The 21,210-nt window shown below is 41.0% G+C and overlaps 1 protein-coding gene across 1 annotated transcript; it reads left to right on the top strand.

Moving 5' to 3' along the window:
• Positions 1 to 8,874, top strand: LNP1 (leukemia NUP98 fusion partner 1). Its single transcript, XM_054628520.2, has 3 exons — positions 1 to 156; positions 6,387 to 6,632; positions 8,674 to 8,874. The coding sequence occupies exons 1-3, from the start codon at positions 10 to 12 to the stop codon at positions 8,872 to 8,874; spliced, it is 594 nt and encodes a 197-aa protein (XP_054484495.2). The 5' UTR covers positions 1 to 9.
• Positions 8,875 to 21,210: the final 12,336 nt, after the last annotated feature.

Raw genomic sequence — 21,210 nt, 5'->3', positions numbered from 1 at the left:
CATCTGTGCATGGAATATGATGAGGATGATGATATTTTCTTTGCAAAATGGATGAGCAGCTTCTGGGGCCACAACTTGATCGATGAGGAGAAAGAAGGCAGAGGCCACAAGAAACGTCAGCCACAACTCTGGAGTGAGAGGAGAGCATCCCTACCGGTAAGAGCTGGGTGCAGCTTTCTCTGTGTGTGCACATGGTGTATGTATAAATGTGAGTTCCATCCCCAGAGGAACGGCCCCAGGGATGTATGAGGAGTATGGGACACCTTGCCAAGTAAATTCAGTTCCTGCTGGCAGCTGCTAGTTGCTTTTTGAGCTTAGCTGTCTGACAGGGTCAAGCCTTTGTGGTCTTGGAATAGAGAAAACTGGCAAACTCCAGGAAAAGTGATGATAGGCCCAGAAATGTAAGGAGAAGTGTGTAATAGCTGCCTAACTATGCATTACAGTGCTGTTCTGGCTGCTCAGCACAACCTGGTAGACATCAAAACATTTTGCACCTGCATACATAAAGACTGCCTGTAACAAGTCAGTTCTCATGTGAAAAACTGTGTAATTCCATCTGTATTAAAAGGATTTTGACCTAATTATCCAACTATATTGACTCCAGGAAGTTTCACCCTTTACCCCTTGAGACTTACCTGTTTTCAGGTAAGTGTAAGTGTAACTTCTGTTTTAAGCTAGAGGATGCAGTCCCTCCTGTTTTAAAACATCTGACTCTGAAAACAATGACACAACACATAACAAAGCTTACTAAACTGTGAAGTAAGATTTTAAGGTAGAAGTACATTCTTTATTCTTAAAACAAAACAGTTGGTAAAGGGGCAGGTTCATGTGCAGAAGGCCACTCACAACTGTCTAAGTGAGGATCAAAATTAGGTTAAACTGAAAACTGTACATAGTCTTCTCTTTATTCAAAGATTGTTGCTTTCATTTCAGCTTTTAAAAGAACATTTAGGTGGTCCAAACCTGTCTCCTTTTTTTCCAACTACATCAGTTGTCTTAACAAAGATGCTATGTTTCCTTACAAACCATTTTTTACTTATATCCTTAGATCATTATGGCTGCAATGAAGCAAATGCTAAAGTATTGGGGAGGAGCAGCTAATCTTTCCCAAACTTTTTTTTGTGCCATTCTATGTTTCCACCTTTCAAGTTCTTCTCCTCTGCAGCTGTCAGGTTCTAAGCTGTGGGATTTTTCATTTCCAAAAAAAAATTGGCCAAGAAAAACCAACGAGTCCAAAACCACTTCCTCCCTCTTTGAATTCATGGGCAGGCTGGAGAGACAACCTTCATTCATAACTTCTGGTCTGATCAACCACATTTGTTATTTACTCTTATATTTCACCTCAGCCACAGATTGCAAGACAGACTCTGAGCTAGAGCTTTGCTGCTGTATTCCATCAAAATGCTGAATACATAACATTTATTAATGGGAGGGGAAGGAGGTTAATTAATTTTACTGTATTTTACTTTTTTCACTCAGAGATCCATGCATATGTGATTTCTTTAGGCCTCAAGAGAAACTGGAGTGTAAGAATGCACTTCAAACCTCTTTCCATTCAGCAAGGTGCTGAACACATCTTGTATATTTGTGTTTGCATTAGCATGCCCTTATATTCTGTTTGTTCAAAAGCTATTTAAAGAGTTAGCTAATAGCTATTCAAATACTTTACTATACTTGCATTCCTGAATCCACACATAGAATTTAGACTAAGTTAGCTGACAGAAAAACTATGATTTTTTGATGTTACTGTTTAACAAGCTAAAGATGTTGTGTATACTTAATTATATCTGACCTTTACATTAATGCTTTACACAAATTTGTCTTTCTCCACTAGTTTCATATAGAAGATGTAAATTTTAACTGCTTTATTTCTCAGTGCCAGATGTTGACTGGAGGAATAAGACAGGAATATTTGGCTGGGTATTTTATAATTTGTGGTGACATTTTGAAATGTTCTCTTGATTTGGAAGTTGAGTAATTGGTAGTAAAGAGCAGTCGTATGTGTTGTCTAACCAAAGCCAGAAGTTAAACAAATGGGCACTACTGATGCCTTGTAAATACCTCCTGTAAGAGCATCTCCTTGTTCAGAGTAGTAACTTGAGAGCTATTGCATCTGGATGTGTGGTTTTTGCATAGTTACTCCAAATTATAACTATTGTAAGATTCATTATTGCAAATTATAACTGTTATAAGATTCAAAACACTGGTACTGTTATTTAAATATTGTCTTCATTTTATCAGAACAGTGCTAATTATCAGGAGGAATAATAACTGAGCTTAGAGTGCTTCTCTTTTGAAAGCTAATTCCTCCACAGCAGGTCACAGTGTACCCTTTCTTCTATCTCAACATTGAAAATTGAGATAACTCCACTGTCTAAAATCAAGTCAGCAAGTTCTGGCACGGCTGTTGGGAAAAGCTCCTTGTGCAGGTGCAATGGTACTGCCAAAAGAGCACTGCCAGCTCACTTGGTCTCATATCCAAGGCTTTATTCAGGGCACTGGCAGCAGAGCAGTCCTGCCCTTGGGAACTGCTTCAGCACCACCAGCCTTTTGATGCTGCACAGTAAAGTGCTCTCAGGGGAGCACGAAAGGTGGTTCTGCTGGAAAGTGACTTTCAGCTCCAAACTGCTGTGTTGGTCTTTGTAGTTTTTCCTGTGCTATACTGAGACATCTGAACCACTGCTTCCACCTCAAAGACAAAAATAAACTCCTGTGGCATCCTAGTGTGGTACAGCCCCCATTCTAAGTATGGATAAAGCTTTGAAGAATAACTCCCAAACTAACAACAGTTTTCATTATTTTTTTTTCCCAGTATCTTTGTATACCTCACTGAGATGAGCTTTGCAAAATGCTTTTGCTATTGTCATTCACACTTTGCAGAGGGGAACACAAAATTATATTCATCCTACACTGGGTCACTTGCAAGTCAGGCTAAAACATTGGTAACTCCAATCTGTCAGGCTAAAACAACATATAACTCCACTGTCCTGGAAAGCTCAGAGCTCTGTGTGTTGCTGTGGGCCAACACTGATTGCAAAAACTGCCTGGGGATAATTAAGTCAGCTGTTTCCATCTCCTTTATTTAACTTGTTCCCCTGGCAAACTTTAGACAAATTAACTGTGATACCTTTTTTGAAGCCTCCAGCTATGACTTTCCTTGTCACATTCTAGTTACCCTACATCATTTAGGTTCAGAACATGTCTTACCTCCCAGACATTTTGTTGTAAGGAAAAGATTGGAGACAAAGGAGAACTGATAAGAAGTTTACAGCCCTAAACATGAATCCACCTTCAAATAGACATTGTTGCTCACAGGAGAAAATTGCTAGGAGTGGCAGCAGAACAAATGACTGCTATTGAAGTTACTGACATTTAATTTGAACTAAACTTAAACTGAACATCTACCACAAAATTGTTATTGTAGACCAATTGAAGGCCAGACCAAAACATTTTTAAGAAATATATGGTTGTCTGTAAGCTTCTGGGAGCCATGGGAGAGCATCTGAATGTCAGATGTTCCAATATATCCGTAAAATACTGGGGTCATTGTGTAAACTCTAGCAAACAATGAACACTTGTGCTGACACACTGAAGATTAATGTTCTTACTGACAGCTGTGCAAGCTCTCAGATCAAGCCCAAAAGATGTAAACAATTAACTTGTCTACAGCAGAAACTGAGAAAGAGATAAGACAAATTATACTGACAACAATTTTTGTTGTGTTAAGTATTTTTGTTTGTGTACCTTTTGTGTGTTTGAGATTGGCAATTAGCAGAAGATTAGCTGTTTTGTAAATAGATACACTGAACATGAGTTGCCTTTGCCCAACACAGAAAAAAGGAACACTAATAGGAATAAGAAACAATCCCTGAGATCCCTTGGTGCTTCTGGCTTTCCCAGCACTGGCAAAAAATCCCCATTTTGATAGTGGAGAATTTAATGTATCATGCACAGGCACCGTGAGAGAAAGCACAGTCACAGCAATATGATTGCATAGACCTGTTGGTGTATCTTTACCTTTAGCCCACTGAGGCAGATGGGCATTTCAGAGGAAAGCTTGTCCCTTTCTGGACCATTGCTGCCATATCAGTAAGTAAACTGCAGTCATTTGTTAAGGGCTTAACTGTAATTCTATCTGTGAAAGGAAACTAAAAAGTAATGTCTTAGTAAAAGAAAACATTTACAGTCTTTGCAAAACAAGATTGATAGAATACAATCCCCCATTTCAGCTGTCCTCCTGTGTTTGGTTTGGGTTTTTTTCCCAAACCCTCTAGGAACAGATACCAGTGATTTTTACTGTGAAACAATTTTAATTTCCAGGAAAGAATATATGTTGATGCCATTAAAATGTCAGAGAAGACATTTAGCTTGTTGAGCCTGGCATGGCATGAGTGCTCCTGTCCCTCAAGCACAATGCGATTGCTTTGATGCTTTCTGAAGTAACAATACAATATGACCTTACAGAACTTGCAGCTGCATTGACTGGTTTGAAACCAAAGTAAAAATAATACAGTAGAAATAATTAACACTACTCTCAGAGACAGTCCATAATACTGGACATAGTAAGCTTATGCCTGAAAAAAAAAAAATGGAACTAATACCATGGATTTTGCAAACACTCTTCAAATATTAGGTACTTCTGTCAGGTGCAAGATTTATTATTTTCAGCAGTTCTCATCAAGCCTGTCTAATGTGATGTAACCACAGCCATATGAATGCACAGCCTCTCTATTCAGAGAAAGGCTGCATTGGTCCCTGTTGTGCCAATACATTTATAGTAGCAGGAATATGTCCTGCACACAACTTCAGAGTGAATGAAGTGGTGTGCAGGACATATTTCAGGTCCCTTGCAGTCCAAGGTTTGTAGATTAATGTAAACACTATACCCAGTTGTTTTAGTTTTCCCCTGTTTGTTAAAATAACAAAACAACCAATACAGACACCACAAACCCTGTACTGAGTGTAGGATTTTCTTCTGGATTTTCTTAGAAAGCATTGCAGAACTGGTGGGATAAACCTTCCTTTGTTATAAACAATCACAGCTCCCTTAAAGCCAGCAGAAGGGTTACTTAGTAGCTCACCAGGCTTGTACAAAACAGAGTCCCAGAATCAGTTAGGTTGGAAAAGACCCCTGAGATCATCAGCTCTGACCTTTGACCAATCCATCACCATGTCAACTAGACCATGGCTCTGAGTGCCATGTCCTGTCCTTCCTTAAACACCTCCAGGGACAGTGACTCCACCACCTCCCTGGGCTGTCTTCCAATGTCTAGGCATCTTTTCTGTGAAGAAATTCCTTATAATTTCTTCAAAATTCCAAAGATGCCAAAACAAAGATGCATTCAAAAATGCATGCCAGCAGCTGGGTGCCTGGAATGCTTTAATCTGACACCTGCAGGGGTATAATTTTCAGTACCTCCCATCTCTCTTTCTTTCACCATCTGCATCTACCTGTGTTCAGCTACTCGTCCTGAAAATCACCAACAAGGTTTGGGATATTCCCAGCTGTGGTGTCCTTCTCATGCCTCTCTTCTACATCTGTCCCCTTCTAAAACCACCAACTCATGACTGCACAGGACACAGCAGTTCTGTATCAGTTTAATCTCCTTTGCAGACATTCAATTAAACACAGCTGATGCAGATCAATAGCTTTTATCTTCATGCCAGACCTAGGAAAATTGAATCACACAAAAACTAAACAACCATCTACTCATTCTGACTTCAGTCCTGCAAATATAATTGTAGAAGTCTGTTTCCTACTACTTCTTTGGTAGCGATGTGTCCCTCAGTACCCTGAAAGTGCTTCTTCATTAGTTCAAGGCAAATATGCCCAAAAAACATGCAGAAAATTCAAAGCTGGGCAATAAAGCAGTTTTTCTGCATGTAGACCTTGACAGAAGTGGGTGAGAAATGTCTGCTGTCACACTCTGAACTCAAACAGCTGATAAGACCTGGAGCACTTGTGGGTCAAACCTCTTACCTGACTCATCTGGCCACAAAAGGCTGGGTAATGCTTTTTGAGAGTCCTGCCTAGAAACTGCAGCCAGGTGCAAGGCCTGAGTTTTTGAGGCTATGAAGAGTCCCAGTTCCTTTTCGTATCAGTGAACACTAAGAGGACCCAGCACACTTTACATTTGAAATGTTCATTGTGTGCCAAAACTTATATCCTCAAACCCAGGAATAATAGGAAATTCTACCCCTGCTGCTTCCAGAAAGCAAGTTCTTGGCAGTGTGATTCTCCTACACTTAAAAAGAAAGATACAGAATTCTGGAGAGGGTCCTTTACTTTGCACCACTGTTTGGGAGAGTGTCTGTGGCAGAAAAAAATCTGCCTTATGTCTTCTGCTTTGCTATTCAATAGACAACAAAGACCTTTTGTTTTTCAGGCCAAGCTTTCCTCTCTCCATACAACACGACTTCATGCTTCTGCCAAAGGCTCATCTTCAGGCCACCTCAGGGGCTCCAAGGAATTTCAAGAAGACCAAGATGTCAAATGTCACTGCCACAGGAAGGCAAGCAGAACACCTTCAGCAGACAGCTCATGTCCAGAGACAAGATCAAACTCCATTCAGGAATTTGCAGAGTCCTTTGAAAAGCAATTGCATCTCAAAAGCAAACGCTCAGTTTCTTTGGTAGGTAATAAGATCACTACAGAAGAAAAAAAGCCCAACCAACCAAGTCACCTTCATCTTTTGTGTAATTGCTGTGACTTTGCTGGGGGAAGTGCAGAAATAAACTCCAACTGGAATTTCTCATATTATATGGTCTCAAATTACTACAAGTAGCACAAACCAGGTTAAAGTTGTATCATTGGTGTGAGGATTCTTGATGAGGTGTTACTGTCCAGGCTTATTTGGGAATGTTTATCCTCAAAATGAAACACCACACTGGCTCATGTGGCAATGTTTTCAGAGGTTTCTATGGCTGTGGCCACAAAACATGACAATACAAACCCAGGTTTGCTTCACTTCTGCTGCAAGACCCAGCTCACTTTTTCACAGCTGCTGACCTGACTTAACCTATGTGGAGCTGTCTGTAACACTGCCAGACACTGCAGTGTTTGAGAGGCTTCTCATTTACCCCTCAGGACCCCATCCATCTGCTTTCTGCAGTGTCACCACACAGCTGCAGCAGCAGCTATTGCTATAAGTAGCAGAAGATATTTTCACTGAAAGGGCATGCAGGGGATTCTCTGCCCATTTCATCCTTGTCCCCATCATTCTGTCCAGAGTCATGAGCATTTTGTCTGGTGTGTGTTGATGAAATAGCCAATTGCCAATTTTTATCTAGACTTTAATATATTTTTATTATGATGCATAGTATCTGCTGTATCATGCAATGAAAGAAAGGGTAATAAATCCTAACTCACTTTTAAGTATCAGTAAAACCCCATCAAATTGTCACTCTATTCAAAAATCTGTGCTTGAATAACTCTGACATTAGCATCAAATAGCCACAGAAGGAAGTATCCTTTTTTTTGTTCCAGGTTCTCGACACTGACAATTTGTATGGAAAAGTAATTTTCAACTCTCTTTACACAGCAAAAAAGGGGGAAAAATTTCTTTTCAATGGACAGCATAATTACATGATCAGTCCCATAATTACAGTCCTTGCATGACCAATTGTCTAAGGATATGCGGAATTATGATGATGACAGCACTGTTACACCATAGTCAAAATTTCAAGCTCATTCCCTAATCTTCTTTTTCCTCTTCAAGAACTACTGAATTGCTTTCATTTGGAAATTTACATTGCCACACGTGCCAGCGTTCACCAGTGGTTGTCTGGTTTATCATTTATAACTTCTCAAAAATGCCTGTGGCTGGAAAGTCTATGAGTAGTAGAGTAGTAGTGAGTAGTAGTGTAGTTGATGTATGATTAGGTAGAGTGAGCACAATGTATTAATTATGGCTTCAGTTCCAGTTAAAAGCAGGGATTCCAGGGCCCCTCTGTAATCAGCAGTGGGATGTATTGAGCTGTATTTTAATCTGTTTTTCTAGAAGATCAAGTTGTTGCCATTCCCTCAGTCACAGTTGTAGTTTGGGAGCTATGAAGGACTTGTGAATCTCAAAGAACTGAGAAATAGATCAGAGATCTGAAAGGAAATTTGGGCTTAAACCCATGTCTTCAAATGGAGAATTTTCTTGCATTCAGAGCTCTGTGGGTGCAATTCAAACCACCATGATCAGACAGGTGAACACTGTGGGGAAGGTAATTCATCTCCTTCCCTGCATATTGCTTTTCTCATATAAATGTGTCTTTGAGAACCCTTCAGACCTTATTTTCAGTGGGGTCTTACTTTACAGCCAGCACGGAGAAGTCTTCAGGGATGTAAAGATGGATCACATGAAAGGATAGAAACATGGAGTCTGGGCTGAAATCTCAGATCTCCTCTCTTTCTCCCTCCTGTCTGCTCTCCTCTTCAAGTCCACTGAGCCTGTGACCCTCCTATCATATACAGAGTAAAATCAAAGCATGTGTGTTGCTTCTTGCTGAGCTTTAGGGTGACTGGCTGGGGCCTTGAATTTGAGCCCATCATGGTAAAGCTGATCTTGATGAGGAAGTTACTGGAACGTTTTGTTACTTAGTGAAATAAAATAATGAGCTCTTTTGTTGTTGTTGTTCTTGAAGGAATCTCTTGTAATTCCCTGCTATTTTTTCCCTGTCTTTTAGCAACCTGAAGGTGCAAAAGAGAGACGAGAAAGAGAAAAATTGCATTTGAGAAAAAGCAAGTCTCATAAGAAAATAGGAGAGAAATCCGAGGCAAGGAGAGAGCGGGATGAAGCTGAAAGTTCAGAAGTACCTGCAAAACACAATGAACAGTTTCCATCACAAGCAAGCATTCAGAAAGCTTATGTATCCACAGGCAGCTAGAATGCATTGAGATAATCCATATTAACACTCCCCCTGAAGAGCAGAGGGAGCATTTGTGTTCTGTTTTGACTAGAAGCAGCCTGTTAGCTAGAATAACCCCTAAGCTGTAAAATAAAAGTAAAATCCAACTGCATTGCTGGCACCATGTTACTACCTTCCTTTCTTTACTTTTGTCATTAGAAATATGACCTCTGTCATAGGAGTGTATCAGTAGCAAGATCCAAGTTAGAGATTAACCACCATAAGAGGATTTCAGGCATATTTAGCATTGCAGAAGGATAGTGGTGGATGCATTCCTTTAAGAGGAGGCCACCACCTGTGTGTTACAGAGCCATGCAAAGCCTTATGTTCATTTTTTAATTGAAAACAGGCTTTTTGGTAGGTTTGGGAAGAAAAAAGTACATATAAACAGCCAACTCCTTTCTGGCCCTGACATTCACTTAGATTTGTCTTGAAAACAGGTATCTTTTTGCTCTGACAGTCTTTCAGCTCCAAATTTATGTAATTAAGAGAAGCTCATGTTCTCTTCTTCACCTCCCTGATGTTTCACTTCTCTCTGCTTTTGCTGTCACTGTGCAGTGTGACTCGTTTCACTGGCATCTCCCAGGCCTCTCCCATGTCCTCAGTCCCACTTCCCCAGTAACACAATTAGTTCTTTCTCTCAACTTTACCCACAGAATTCACAGAATGATGAGGTTGGAAGAGACCTTAAAGATCATTGAGTCCAACCCATGTCCTAACACCTCAACTAAACCATGGCATCGAGTGCCATATGCAGTTTTTTTTAAACATCACCTCAATACCTTGCCTCTTTGGTGGCATTTCCTCTCTCTGTTTACTGCTTTACTGCCTTGTGGCTACCAACCTCTTCTGCTACAACTCTACTTTTGCTTCATTAACATCTGAATTCTCTAGTAAAACCAGAGATGTTCTGGTTCTCTCATATTTCCATATAATATCTTCCAGGAGTTGATGGGGCATTGCAACCCTCTTTCCTTTTCCTTGGGCCAAACTGACTGTCTGTGGTGAGCAGGACCTAGGAAAAGGCTGATCCTCTGGTTGAGGATGTCCTGAACACAGGTGTAAATCTCATCTCCACATGCTCACAAACACATACACACTCCCACAATCCCCCTGTGCTCCCCTTTCTTCAAAGTGCCACTGTTCTCTGCAGACACAACCCTTGTCTCTTTGGGAATAATCTTCACAGGCCTAGTATGGAGAAAGCCTGATTTGGATAATACAGGGAGAAAAGAGTGAAGAGTAATGAAGTCATGAGCAAACATCAAGGTCTGATGGATATTCTTCCTGTGATTTTTCTGTAATTAACAAAAATCTTACTAATTTACCCTAGAGCCTTACTTTTGAATATTCAGCCCTTTAAAAGCTTAGGGCATCCTTAAAACTTTGTAACACTAATATACATTAAGGGATTGAGTTGTTCGGGGTTTTTTTGTTTAGAGCTTTGCAGGATATATAAGAAAACAATTGAACCCTTACTGATGTTTGTAAGTTGCTTCTTGCCTGGGAACATGTATTATAAACTAATAAATCTAATAATGGAAAAATGTTGTTCCTATGCATTGTTCCTGTCCTTCCCATTCTAGATTGAATTTTTGCAAAGTTCTTCTGTCAGCCAAAACTTAAATACTTTTCCTTTACAACCTTAATCTGAAGACTGCATTACAGAAGGTCTGTATAGAAATGAACATGGCCAGCAGTGTCTGAGCTCCTCAGATAAAACCTCTCACGTGCATCTTTTCAGGTAGCAGCCTGTCCTCCCATCTTGGGAGAGCTGAATGCTGTGGATGCATCAGCTTTGCCTGCATTTCAGGTCATCAGCTGGCTCCTCCTAGTTTACAGACAGGTTTAACTCAACAGGCCCCAGCAGAATTTGCTTGTGTTCATCAAACCAATGTGCTGGTTGTAGACCACACCTGATGGAAAGAAAACACCAAACAGAGCTAAAATAGGAGAGCCCTGTGTGGCTGCCTCTGACTTGCTGGTTACCATCTGCCTGAAAGCACAGAGAAACCTCACTGCCACCAGGGCAGCTGGGCAGCTCTGTCTGCAAACAGCTCCCCTGTACTCCACCAAATCCCATCTCTCTGAAGGGAGAGTCTGAAAGTGTTTATGTGCTCTTGAACCAGCCCCTCAGCCCCATGGTGTGACTCTGGAAACAGAAGCTTTCACATAATGCCCTCTATGGACTCAGAAGTGTTCTCCTCCTTGCTCTGTATCATGGCTGATCACACCAGCAGCCCTTTCCAGCTCTGTCCCTTCCATTCTGAGCAATAGGATTACTTGGGTGGACTGAATCTTGCTTGATAGAATGAAGTCATTCTCCACAGAAATTAACAAGTATTCCATAAGAATTGGGCATTTGGGAAGGCTGGTAACCATCCAAAGAGGAATCTGATTGCAATGGCAGATCTGATATTTCTGCCAGAAAGACTCCAGAGGGTTTCCATTCTCACAGAAGGTCACTGGTTCTGTGGCAAATGACATAAAAAATAGTCACTGCCTTGATTCCACCCTGAATTCCCAGAGCAATGGGGCTGGCTGCAGGCAGTTTCTGCACAAACACCAATTCCTGGGCAAACACTGCTTTTTCTGCCCTTTCCAAGAGTGGGATGGCTGCAAGTTGTATCAGAGTCCAAACCCTGGACATGGAGGAAGTCAGGCTTTGGTGGGAAGCAAAGTCAAAGGGATAAAATCTAATAAGAAATATTGAAAACATGAAACAGAAAGGGGAATGAGCAGGAAAACTAGTGTGATTCAAGGGACCCATGAAGGAAATATTAGACTTGCTGTGTCTCACAAGTGGAAGACCATGGTCTGATAAAACACTCATCCCTTGAATTCTTCCAGCAGTTCAGGCTAGCTGGAAAGTGCTCCTGTGGGAAGGGAAGATGTGGGTACATACAAATCTTTCAAGAGCAAGAGAGACTTACACTCCAGTGTTTTCTGAGAGGGCTGAGGACATCAGTTGGGGTTACCTCATCTGTCAGGTTCCCAAAGCAAAATATTTATGCTTGTTTCTCAGGTATTGTTTAATTGCAGCATGGTTTGGAGGATGAATTCAATTTTGAGTGCTGGTTAACTTATCATGTATTGGTATATGAAATGCCATATCCCACACAGGTAAAATGATGTAACAGCTGTATTTATAGCTCACAAGAACTCTTTCTGGGGAAAAAAATAGGAAATATTTAAATTCATGAATAAAAATGAAATACCCACAATGTATAACTGAAGAAGAATATAATACCTATTAAAAAAACCACCAAAAATATTAAAATATTCATGGGCAGGTTTTTGTTCTTTAGCACAAAAAAAGGTATTTGGGTAAGCACAGCCCTGGCTCTGAATGCACTCAGTGTACATGTGAATAGTGCAAAACCATGTAGAGATACAATCAAGCTTGATAACTGAAATTATTCACACAGCAATGAATCATAATCACAGGACTTTGAGCTTATCGCAGCTTTCTGCCAACTGTTGTAAACAGATAGGTCTTGAAATATTTCCAGAGAGATATTACAGCCAAAATCTAGTCACTCAGTGAGAGAATTGAACACTGAAATACAACAAACTTCATAAAGAATGCTCTGCCTGCAGTTGTTGTGCCAGAGCTTTAGGTAATTGTGTGAGAACAAATGTGAAAATAAACCCACTCCTCAAAGAAAACATTGCTCATAGCATGCTGACCTTCATTTTCACTGGTGTTTTAGACTGGCTTGACAGGTGCTATTGCTCCTATTAGGAGGATCCCTCTGAATCCCAGCTCAGTATCTGCAGTTCTTTGGAAAAAGATATTTTCTCTCAGCTGTGTCTTGTCCCTCAGGTCAGATAGAAAATAAGAGAAAGAAGTGATACAATGAGCATCAATATTCTGTCATACTAGATGCATTCTTGTCCTTCTTTTATGCTTGTCAAAATGCTTCAGTTCATACAATTTCTAAACTGACAAAAGTTTTGGTGAATTGAGAAGACCAACCAACTTGTGACAGTTGTACATGAATTTTCATCAAAAGCCATCAAGGCCCCTACAGAGAGTCCTCAGACTGGAGAATTAGTACTGTTCCTAATAATGAAGTATCAAAAAGAACTATTTTTTTGCTCTAAAACTTGAGCAGAAGGATTCATGGACATGGTTGCCTGCAGCCAAATCCCATGATATGAGGTGAATGCAAAGGTTTGGTCCTTTGAAAACCAGCCCTTCCTGGACCATTATGCAATGGCTCTCATTTGATATGCTGCTCTTCCTGTGTACACAAAAGACATCTTCAATGTTTCTCATGAGCTTTTTAAATATAGTGGGTCTACTCCCTGAGGACTCCTGCATAGAGAAATCTGTCTGTCAGAAAGCAGCTACAGTGATTTCAGATTAGCACAAGTTTATGCCTGGCAGAAAGGAATGATTAGGGCATTTCTTTGTTCTAGCAGCAATAAATGTCTTCAGGGAGAACAAAGTAACTTTGGGCTGCTCTCACCTGTGCCGGACTGGCAACTGCAGTTTAGCCCAGGATTTGGGATATATATAATATACATTCATGAATTCCTTTTCCATTGTGCCAAATTCTACTTGCCCACAGCTGCAGGTGAGGCTGCTTCATCTTCTTTAATGCTTTTTGCATGGAACAAAAGGACTCTCACATTAGGATAATCTGGGTCTCAGCTGGTCAATGGGCATCAACCAAAATGTCCATCACTCACTCAGGGCACTCACTGCAATGGGGTTTCCTAATCCAAAGCAATTCTGAGCTGAGAATGGTTAAGACTGATAAAAAAATTATTTTCAGTTGAAGCAAGAAGATTTGGATCCATGTGCAATTTCTCATGGTGTCTTGGGGACTGACAGGAGCACAGAACTTCACTGCATGCAAAGCTTTCATAAAGAGGGCTTATGGCAAACCCTCAGGGCCTTATTTTCTGTTACTTGCAATATAGAGAGTAGAGAATCTTGACTAAACCCTGAATGCTGGTGACTGAGAGGTGATACAACTGTGTTGAAGCTGCTGCAGTATTCCTGTATTACCAGATGCTTCTTAGAAGGTGGGAAAACCCTCAGTACTATCTTTAATGCCTTTTAACAATGTTTTGCACTGATGGAAAGACCAAAGGTGAAGATGGTGGGCCACACTGAAGCTGCTGCAGCCAGAGTGTGTCATTCTTTAAATAGCTGTATTAGTGGTAAAGTGGAACACAGTGCTCCAAAAGAGCTGCAAGCAGGTGGGTGTTTCAATGTCTGCAGTTCAGAGCTGGCACTGCAGAGAGGGAGCAGTCAGTTCTCCTAATTCCCTGCTAGCTGATGCACTGTGTTCAGCCCTGGGGCCCCCAATATGAGAACAACACTGACCTGCTGGAATGAGCCCAGAGGTGAGCCACCAAACTGATCACAGGCCTGGAACACCTCTCCTATGACAAGCTGAGGGTTTTTTGGACTGTTCAGCCTTGGGATAAAAAGGCTCCAGGGAGACCTCAGAGCCCTGCCAGTACCTAAAGGGGACTTACAAGAAATCTGGATAGGAACTTTCAACAAGTTCCTATTTCCTTCATGGGTCCCTTGAATCACACCAGTTTTCCTGCTCACTCCCCTTTTGTTTCATGTTTTCAATATTTCTTATTAGAAATATTAGATTTCATCCCTTTGTCTTCACTTCCCACTGAAGCCTGACTTCCTTTTCACAAGTGCATGGAGGCTGTGGACTCCCCATTGCTGGAAGTGTTCAAGGCTAGGCTGGATGAGGCCCTGAGTAACCAGGTCTATTGGAATGTTCCTTGCCCATGGCACAGTGCTTGGAACCAATCAGTCTTTCAACCCAAACCATTCTGTGATTCTATGATGATAGAGATAAAATATATGGTATAGTTGTTGCCTATATTGATAACATCAGGAAAGGCACCAAGCACCAAGTCCTCATCTCTTTGGAGGTTCTCTCTGTAGGTGGCATCTGAGACACTTTGGTGAGGTGGAGTGGAGTGAGAGAAGCAGGCATAACTGCTGTGCTATAGTGGGTGGTACTTTAAAACACAGATCTTATTTCAATACTCTTTTGTCTGGTATCAAATAAGTAAAAATAGAAAGCACTGGATAACACATTCTTCTAGAAAAAAGTAAAGCTGTGTATGACCTGGATCCTGCTGAAGTTATTCTGATGATGAGAGGACTTAATCTAATGATAGTAACCTTCCTTTCCTTAAGATCAATGATCCAGTAAATAATTTGGATCAGGGATCTTAATTTCTGAAGGGAATAAATCAGCTCCACCTCTTAAAATTCCTGAGAAATAACAGGAATTCTTGCATTAAAATCCTGCTTGCAAGTGCTCTTTTCCCCTTGCTTTTAACAGTGTATTCAGAAGTTGCTGCTAAAGAAACCAGCCTGTCCCACATGTCATGTCCTGGTGCATCTGTAAGGTCAGTGCTGGGTTCTTGTCCTCTGTGATGAAGAGAGGGTCCTTTAGGATTGCAGAGGGGAGCTATTCAAGGCTTGATTCTAAATACAGAAGAAAAGAGAAATCAAAACTTTACTCAGTGCATTATAAGGTTAGTGTAAGTGGTGTGAATTTTTACAAAGTTCAGAGATGAACTTTGCAGATAAAACCTCCTAGCTCCTTCCCAGTGATTAGGGAAGAAGTGAAAATAGTTTTACAATTCCTTGGACAGCGGAAGTCAAAATTGCACATTTGGTACAGAATACATTGTTTGCAAGTTCTTTCACTTACAATCATTAATCTACTAGATAACTTTATAGCCATTTTCCAGCAGAGGGAGTCTGTCCATACCAAGTGAGAACATGCACTGTAGTCCAGTGCAAGTATGAGTTTGAGACTAAAATAATTACAGTGCCAGCAGGAGACAACTGTCATCAACAGCACAGCTCCAAGTGGTCAAATTTTGCCCTGTTTTGTTCATATATCGCTTTTATTTTATATGTAAATGAAATCAATATACACTGAAACCCATGGCAGAGCTTAGTCTGGTATTAGGAACTGCAGTATTTACTCTGTGGTCAGCAGAAAACCCTGATCCAGCTCTCTCCCAGTCCTTACTGTAGGAAAGATAATACATTTCTTGCCCCAGGTTTATTCTGACAGAAGCTTCTCAGTGAGAAAAAGCAATAGCATTTTTATTCTTAAAAGCAGCACAACTATTTTTCACAGGCAGCATAGCTGAAAATAAGCCATATTTTAAAATATATTTCAAAACATCTCTGTTCATCAAATGCAACCTCTCCTCTACAACCCCTGAGGGACATGGGTGGCATGCCCACCCCAATCTTGGCTGGTCTGGTTCAGGGTCTGGGATGTGGGGAGGTTTGTGCTGTTTTGCTGGGCTGAGAACTCCCATGGCAAAAGGCAGGGACACGCTCCTGTTGGGTGGCTTTGCTGTGAGGGTACATCTGGCAGTGGGACAGAAATAAGCACCTGGGTGTGGGATTCACATTCTCTGAACCTGAGAGACGCAGTGAGAGAAGGAGAGAAGAGAATGATCCAAGCAATTCTTATCTCATTTGCTGCTCCTGTGTTTGTACACAAGTGGAAAGCATTGTGGAAGATTGTTTACCTGAAGGAATTTAGTAATTGGATTCTGGTGTGAGTGTTTTGTTTTCTTGACCAATCTCTGCAAGCTGCGTTCTGATGGTTGGTCAGGAGTCAGTCACAAGATTTTGTTCAGTTGAGTTCTTGTTCAGTTTCAGTTTAGATGTAGTGTAATATAGTGTATATAGTATAATAAAGAAAATATATAATAATAAAGTAATTAATATAATATATATAATATAATATAATATAATATATATACTAATATATAATAATATATATTTAATATAATTAAATATAAATAGAATAAAATAGCATAATAAAGTAATTAATTAGCCTTCTGATATCATGGAGTCCTGCTCATGATTTTTCCCTTTGACAGGGAAGAATGCATTTACAATATGCCTGCATTTACAATACCTAGGGAACAGCAGGAGTCTTAAACCACTCAGCTTCTTTGCACAGGTAAGGTGAGTTACAGTCCTTGGCCTCTCTCTCACTGTTATTGCAGAGCCAGTCTGGACTCAGAAAACCACATTGAACTTCATTCTCCAAGCACATAGAAATGTGCTAAGTGCAGGGGGATTATTCTGAAGTAAAGCATCAATGGACACATTGGCAGGATCAGTTCATATGTCCTGTCAAGTAAATGTGTGTGTTTGCTCAGAAACTGTATTTCATAAAAGGAAAGAAAGTAAGTCACAGGTAAGTCAAAACAAAAGGCTGATAGCAATTGAAAAAGAATGATTTGGCTGGGAACTTCAGCAGGAGACATGGAATCAGAATTGACCTCCTTTCCCTGTTATGCTTATCACTGGCTTACTAAATTACTTGGTAGTTTCATTTTTATTGTGCCTGTTCACCAAGGTACAAAATAACATTTTATGCATAGTTATATAACATATGCACTATACATATATACATGCATATATATTTATTTATATATATATATATATATAAATACACACACACACAGAGACATGTGCTGACAATTAGACATTTGTATATCTGCATCTCCCGGGAGAGCCATGCCGTACTGTGGGTTTCTCTCCTCCTGCCTGGCCACAAACTATTACTTTCCAAGCTGCCTCTGGGTTTCTCTGCTTTCTCTCAACTTTCTTGCTCAGAAACAGCCTTCTCCCCATCAATCCCCAGCTTCCCTACAACAGCCTTTTCCTACAGAGATGCTTAGCTGATTGCCTGTGACCCCATTTGTATCCAACATCATCTTGCAAGCTCCTGTGCCAATATTGTGTCTATGTGAACGTATTCTAACCCATGGGCAGATGGACATTCCCATGCTGTGGAAATCTTGGGAAAAGGCAGGAACAAGGGGGGGTCTGCTCTGTGGAAGTGGCAGTGCCAACTGGACTAAAGCAAAGAGGAGGAGGACCCTGGTGAATTAATGCTGAAGCACCTCTGCAGCTGTGACTGGATGCCTGGCTTGGGACCAGAGCTGGTGATGCCAGAGGTGAGGAGCTCAGGCTGAACTTTTTCCTGTGGTGGTCTGATTGTGACTCCACTGATCCCTGGGGAGGTGTGGTGGACAGAGCCCAGAGCTGCTTTTGGGAGAGAGCTGGCCTGTAAAGGTGCTTTGGGTTCACTGGGGCTCTGTAAATTCAGATATTTTGGGAGGTCACAGTTTCCCTAAGTGACAGCCAGCAAGGAGACCAAAGGATCCATTTCCTAGTGAGGTGGGACACATGGGCACGCCTGTAAGGAGCTGGTTGGGAGGACAGTGACTGAGGGGAAAGTGTTTGTCTCCTGGGAATATTGCACCTGCTCTCAGAGACTTTTGTGACTTGGATGGACTCCCTCCAAAAGAAAGATCGCTCTTTCTTTTCCCTGTAAGTGGTAAATGTGTGTACTGGGGGGAGCTTTTGTGCACCAAAGATTTTATGGCCCTGGTGTTCCGTGGGATGAAGACTGGTACAACAACCACTCATGGCAGGCAGGAGGAGATTTTCCTGCTGTGCTGCAGGAGAGCCAAGGCAGAAGGGTCACAGGAGGCAATGCCTAGGCAGTGACACTGGATTTCCAACCTCCTCATCACTCCACAATCACCTTCCACAGCTGCACTCCAGCTCTCACTTTCCCTCTCCTGCTGAAAAAGCATTTTTCCCTCTTTCTCCCTAGGCTGGGCTACAGCTGATGTTTTTCATATCATTGCTTAACTGGGTGGTTTCCCCATCCTGTTCTTTCTGCCTGGTGTCTCTGTCTGGAGGGTTGTTCACCCCGATGGCTTTTCCCAGCTAACTCTCCTGACTCACCCGAGGTACGTGCAGAACCTCAGCAACTGAGCCAGAGAGACTGGGAGAACAAAAATTAACAAAACAATGAGCCAGATAAAACTGCAACTTTTAAAAATATGGAGAGAGCCCCCCTAGGTTTACAAAGTTAAACTCTTAAATGCTGGACAAATCCAGACCTTAGGCTGCCTTTGGAGGGATGGTTTGCCCCCCTTTCCCCTTCCTCCACCCAATGTGTATTATGTGACATGATTTAATTGTTTGGCTGCATACTATTTTTCCCACAGGACTAGTGCCTCATTCAGTGTAAACCCAGGACAGTGTCTGGGAATGAAGCTGGTCTCTGCATTTCCTGGACCAAGTGTGTGACTAGCAGCCCCATTTATCACCCAGACACTGTGTTGAATTTGGAGCTGACAGCTTCTTCATGAGGTTTTCTGGGGTGGCTTCCCTGCAGCCTCTGACTGTCATTTATCACCACAGTGTGCCTAAAGGTGAGAAGCTACTATTTCCAGGGAACTGGGAACTTTTTATTACAATTTGATGAAGTTTCTTTGAATACTCCATTGTCTCTGGCATTTGTTCAGAATACTTTATGATTTAACTAACTGATGTAGCAGACTTCATTTGCTGTTCTGAGTGCTGGGTGCTTCTATAAATCTATAACCTAAATGACTCCTACCAGCTGTCTAAAAACAAGAAACCATAAGCCAGACATGTAGATATCTCACCTAGATGTGACTAAGGAACTTGATAGAAGCAGGGGGAGTTTCTAGTTTTTTCTTTCAGCTGCTGTTTCTTTGCTCTGCTAGTAGATTATTCCATTTTCCCACAGCCCCCTGCCTTAGGTTTCCATGTCCCAGATAAGCTAGGACTTGGCTTGATATTTGACCCTGAGTGAGCACACCAGATGAGCTCTCCAGTGCTTGATGCTATTTAGAAGTTACATCTTGTAAACTTGTTTGACTATTCTGTTGTTCACTATCCTTCATCAAAAAATGCCAGGTCATTTTCATCACCGTGAATAATCTCTTGTTTTCTAACACAAAACTTGCATAATGAGCTAGAGCATAGTAAAAATAAATTCCATTGCACATTCTCAGAGATGATTTTCAGAGCTCTGTGTTGATATTTGCAGCTTTAAAATCATATTTTCTCTCATTTAGCTAATACCTAATGAGACAAGGAAAAGTAAAGATTCTTGCTCGGCACTGTAGGGACAGGGCTCAATATTTTTTTATGCATTTGTGTCATGATTTAACATGTACATTTGCTTTTAACAAAAGCAGCACAGTACTGTAGACAAGCTCACCTGCACAGCTCTCAGGGTTGAGACATATTTGCTTCAAGAACTGAAACTCTAAGAAGAAAAACATTTGGAACCTGCAAACTTTCTGCTTTTCCCAGATTTCTCCCTTCTTCATCATCATAATAAAGGGATAGGAATGTCTGGGGAGAAAGTTTTTACTGTTACTACTCCTGGCATTTCTGGCTTTATTACTCGAAATTCTCCGTGCCAAATTGCTAGACTAGTTCAAAGGACTCTGAGCAACTTGAACCATAGCCAATTACCTGTGAATTACAGATTGTTTCAGGAAATTCTCCTGAAGTTCCTCTGTTCATGCAGATACTGTTAAGCTGAGCTCTGCCGACTTTTTTTTATCACCATGATTGTTTTTGCATGTTGTTGTAGATGAAAGACTTTCATAAGGGGGTGTACATTTTTATATGCTAGAAATCAGCTTGAGACATTGCATGGATAGGATATAAACTCAGAAAAAGTATTCCTTTTGAAAGTTTCTTACAAAGGTCTTATAGGCTACTCCTAAAAAACCAAAAAAAGCAGACAACATAAATATAGCTAATAACTATTAACATTAAAAAAACTTAAAAATTCCATGTACGATTTAACTACTTTTCTTCTCCCACCCCCCCCACCCTCCCCTAGATGATAGGATTACGCCTGGAAGCATTTTTAAACTTTACAGATTTAAACCTGTACCTTCAAAATCCATGCAAGAGCAAATATCCCTAATAGCACTCCAAAGAATGGACTTTGGTAATGTGGATCATTGTATTGAAATTCACTTTTTATTTATTTTGGTGTTACAAGTTGTATTAAAACCAGAATGTCAATATTTGTTTTTTCTGAAGTCATAGCAAGTGCATGTATTTCTCTTTATTCAATTGTTGCATGAACTTTGCAAGGCCAGAATTATTTGTTTGGCTTTCTGGGCCCTCTATCCAGAGAGCTATTATTTTATCAGCCACACTTCTATGGTACATTTCATAAAATCATAGAATGGTTTGGGTTGGAACCTTACAAACCATCAAGTTCCAACCCCTCTGCCATGGGCAGGGACACCTTTGGCTAGATCAGGTTGCTCAGGGCCCCATCCAGCCTGGCTTTGAACACTGCCAGGGATGGGGCAGCCACAGCTTCTCTGGGCAACCTGTGCCAGGGCCTCACCATCCTCACAGCAAAGAATTCTGAGTAAAGAATTCCTCGTATCTTCCTTTCTCCCCTTTTTGAAAATGGG

The sequence above is a fragment of the Agelaius phoeniceus genome, chromosome 2 (assembly GCF_051311805.1).
Source record: "Agelaius phoeniceus isolate bAgePho1 chromosome 2, bAgePho1.hap1, whole genome shotgun sequence".
Taxonomy (NCBI): Eukaryota; Metazoa; Chordata; class Aves; order Passeriformes; family Icteridae; genus Agelaius; species Agelaius phoeniceus.
Note: the sequence above shows the minus strand (reverse complement) of the source record. Positions and strands in the feature narration are given on the sequence as shown.

Coding starts and splice junctions, on each gene's coding strand:
- LNP1 (XM_054628520.2), top strand. CDS start 10: ATGGAATATGATGAGGATGATGATATTTTCTTTGCAAAATGGATGAGC. Junction 157..6,386: donor AGAGGAGAGCATCCCTACCG/GTAAGAGCTGGG, acceptor TTTGTTTTTCAG/GCCAAGCTTTCCTCTCTCCA. Junction 6,633..8,673: donor GCAAACGCTCAGTTTCTTTG/GTAGGTAATAAG, acceptor CCTGTCTTTTAG/CAACCTGAAGGTGCAAAAGA.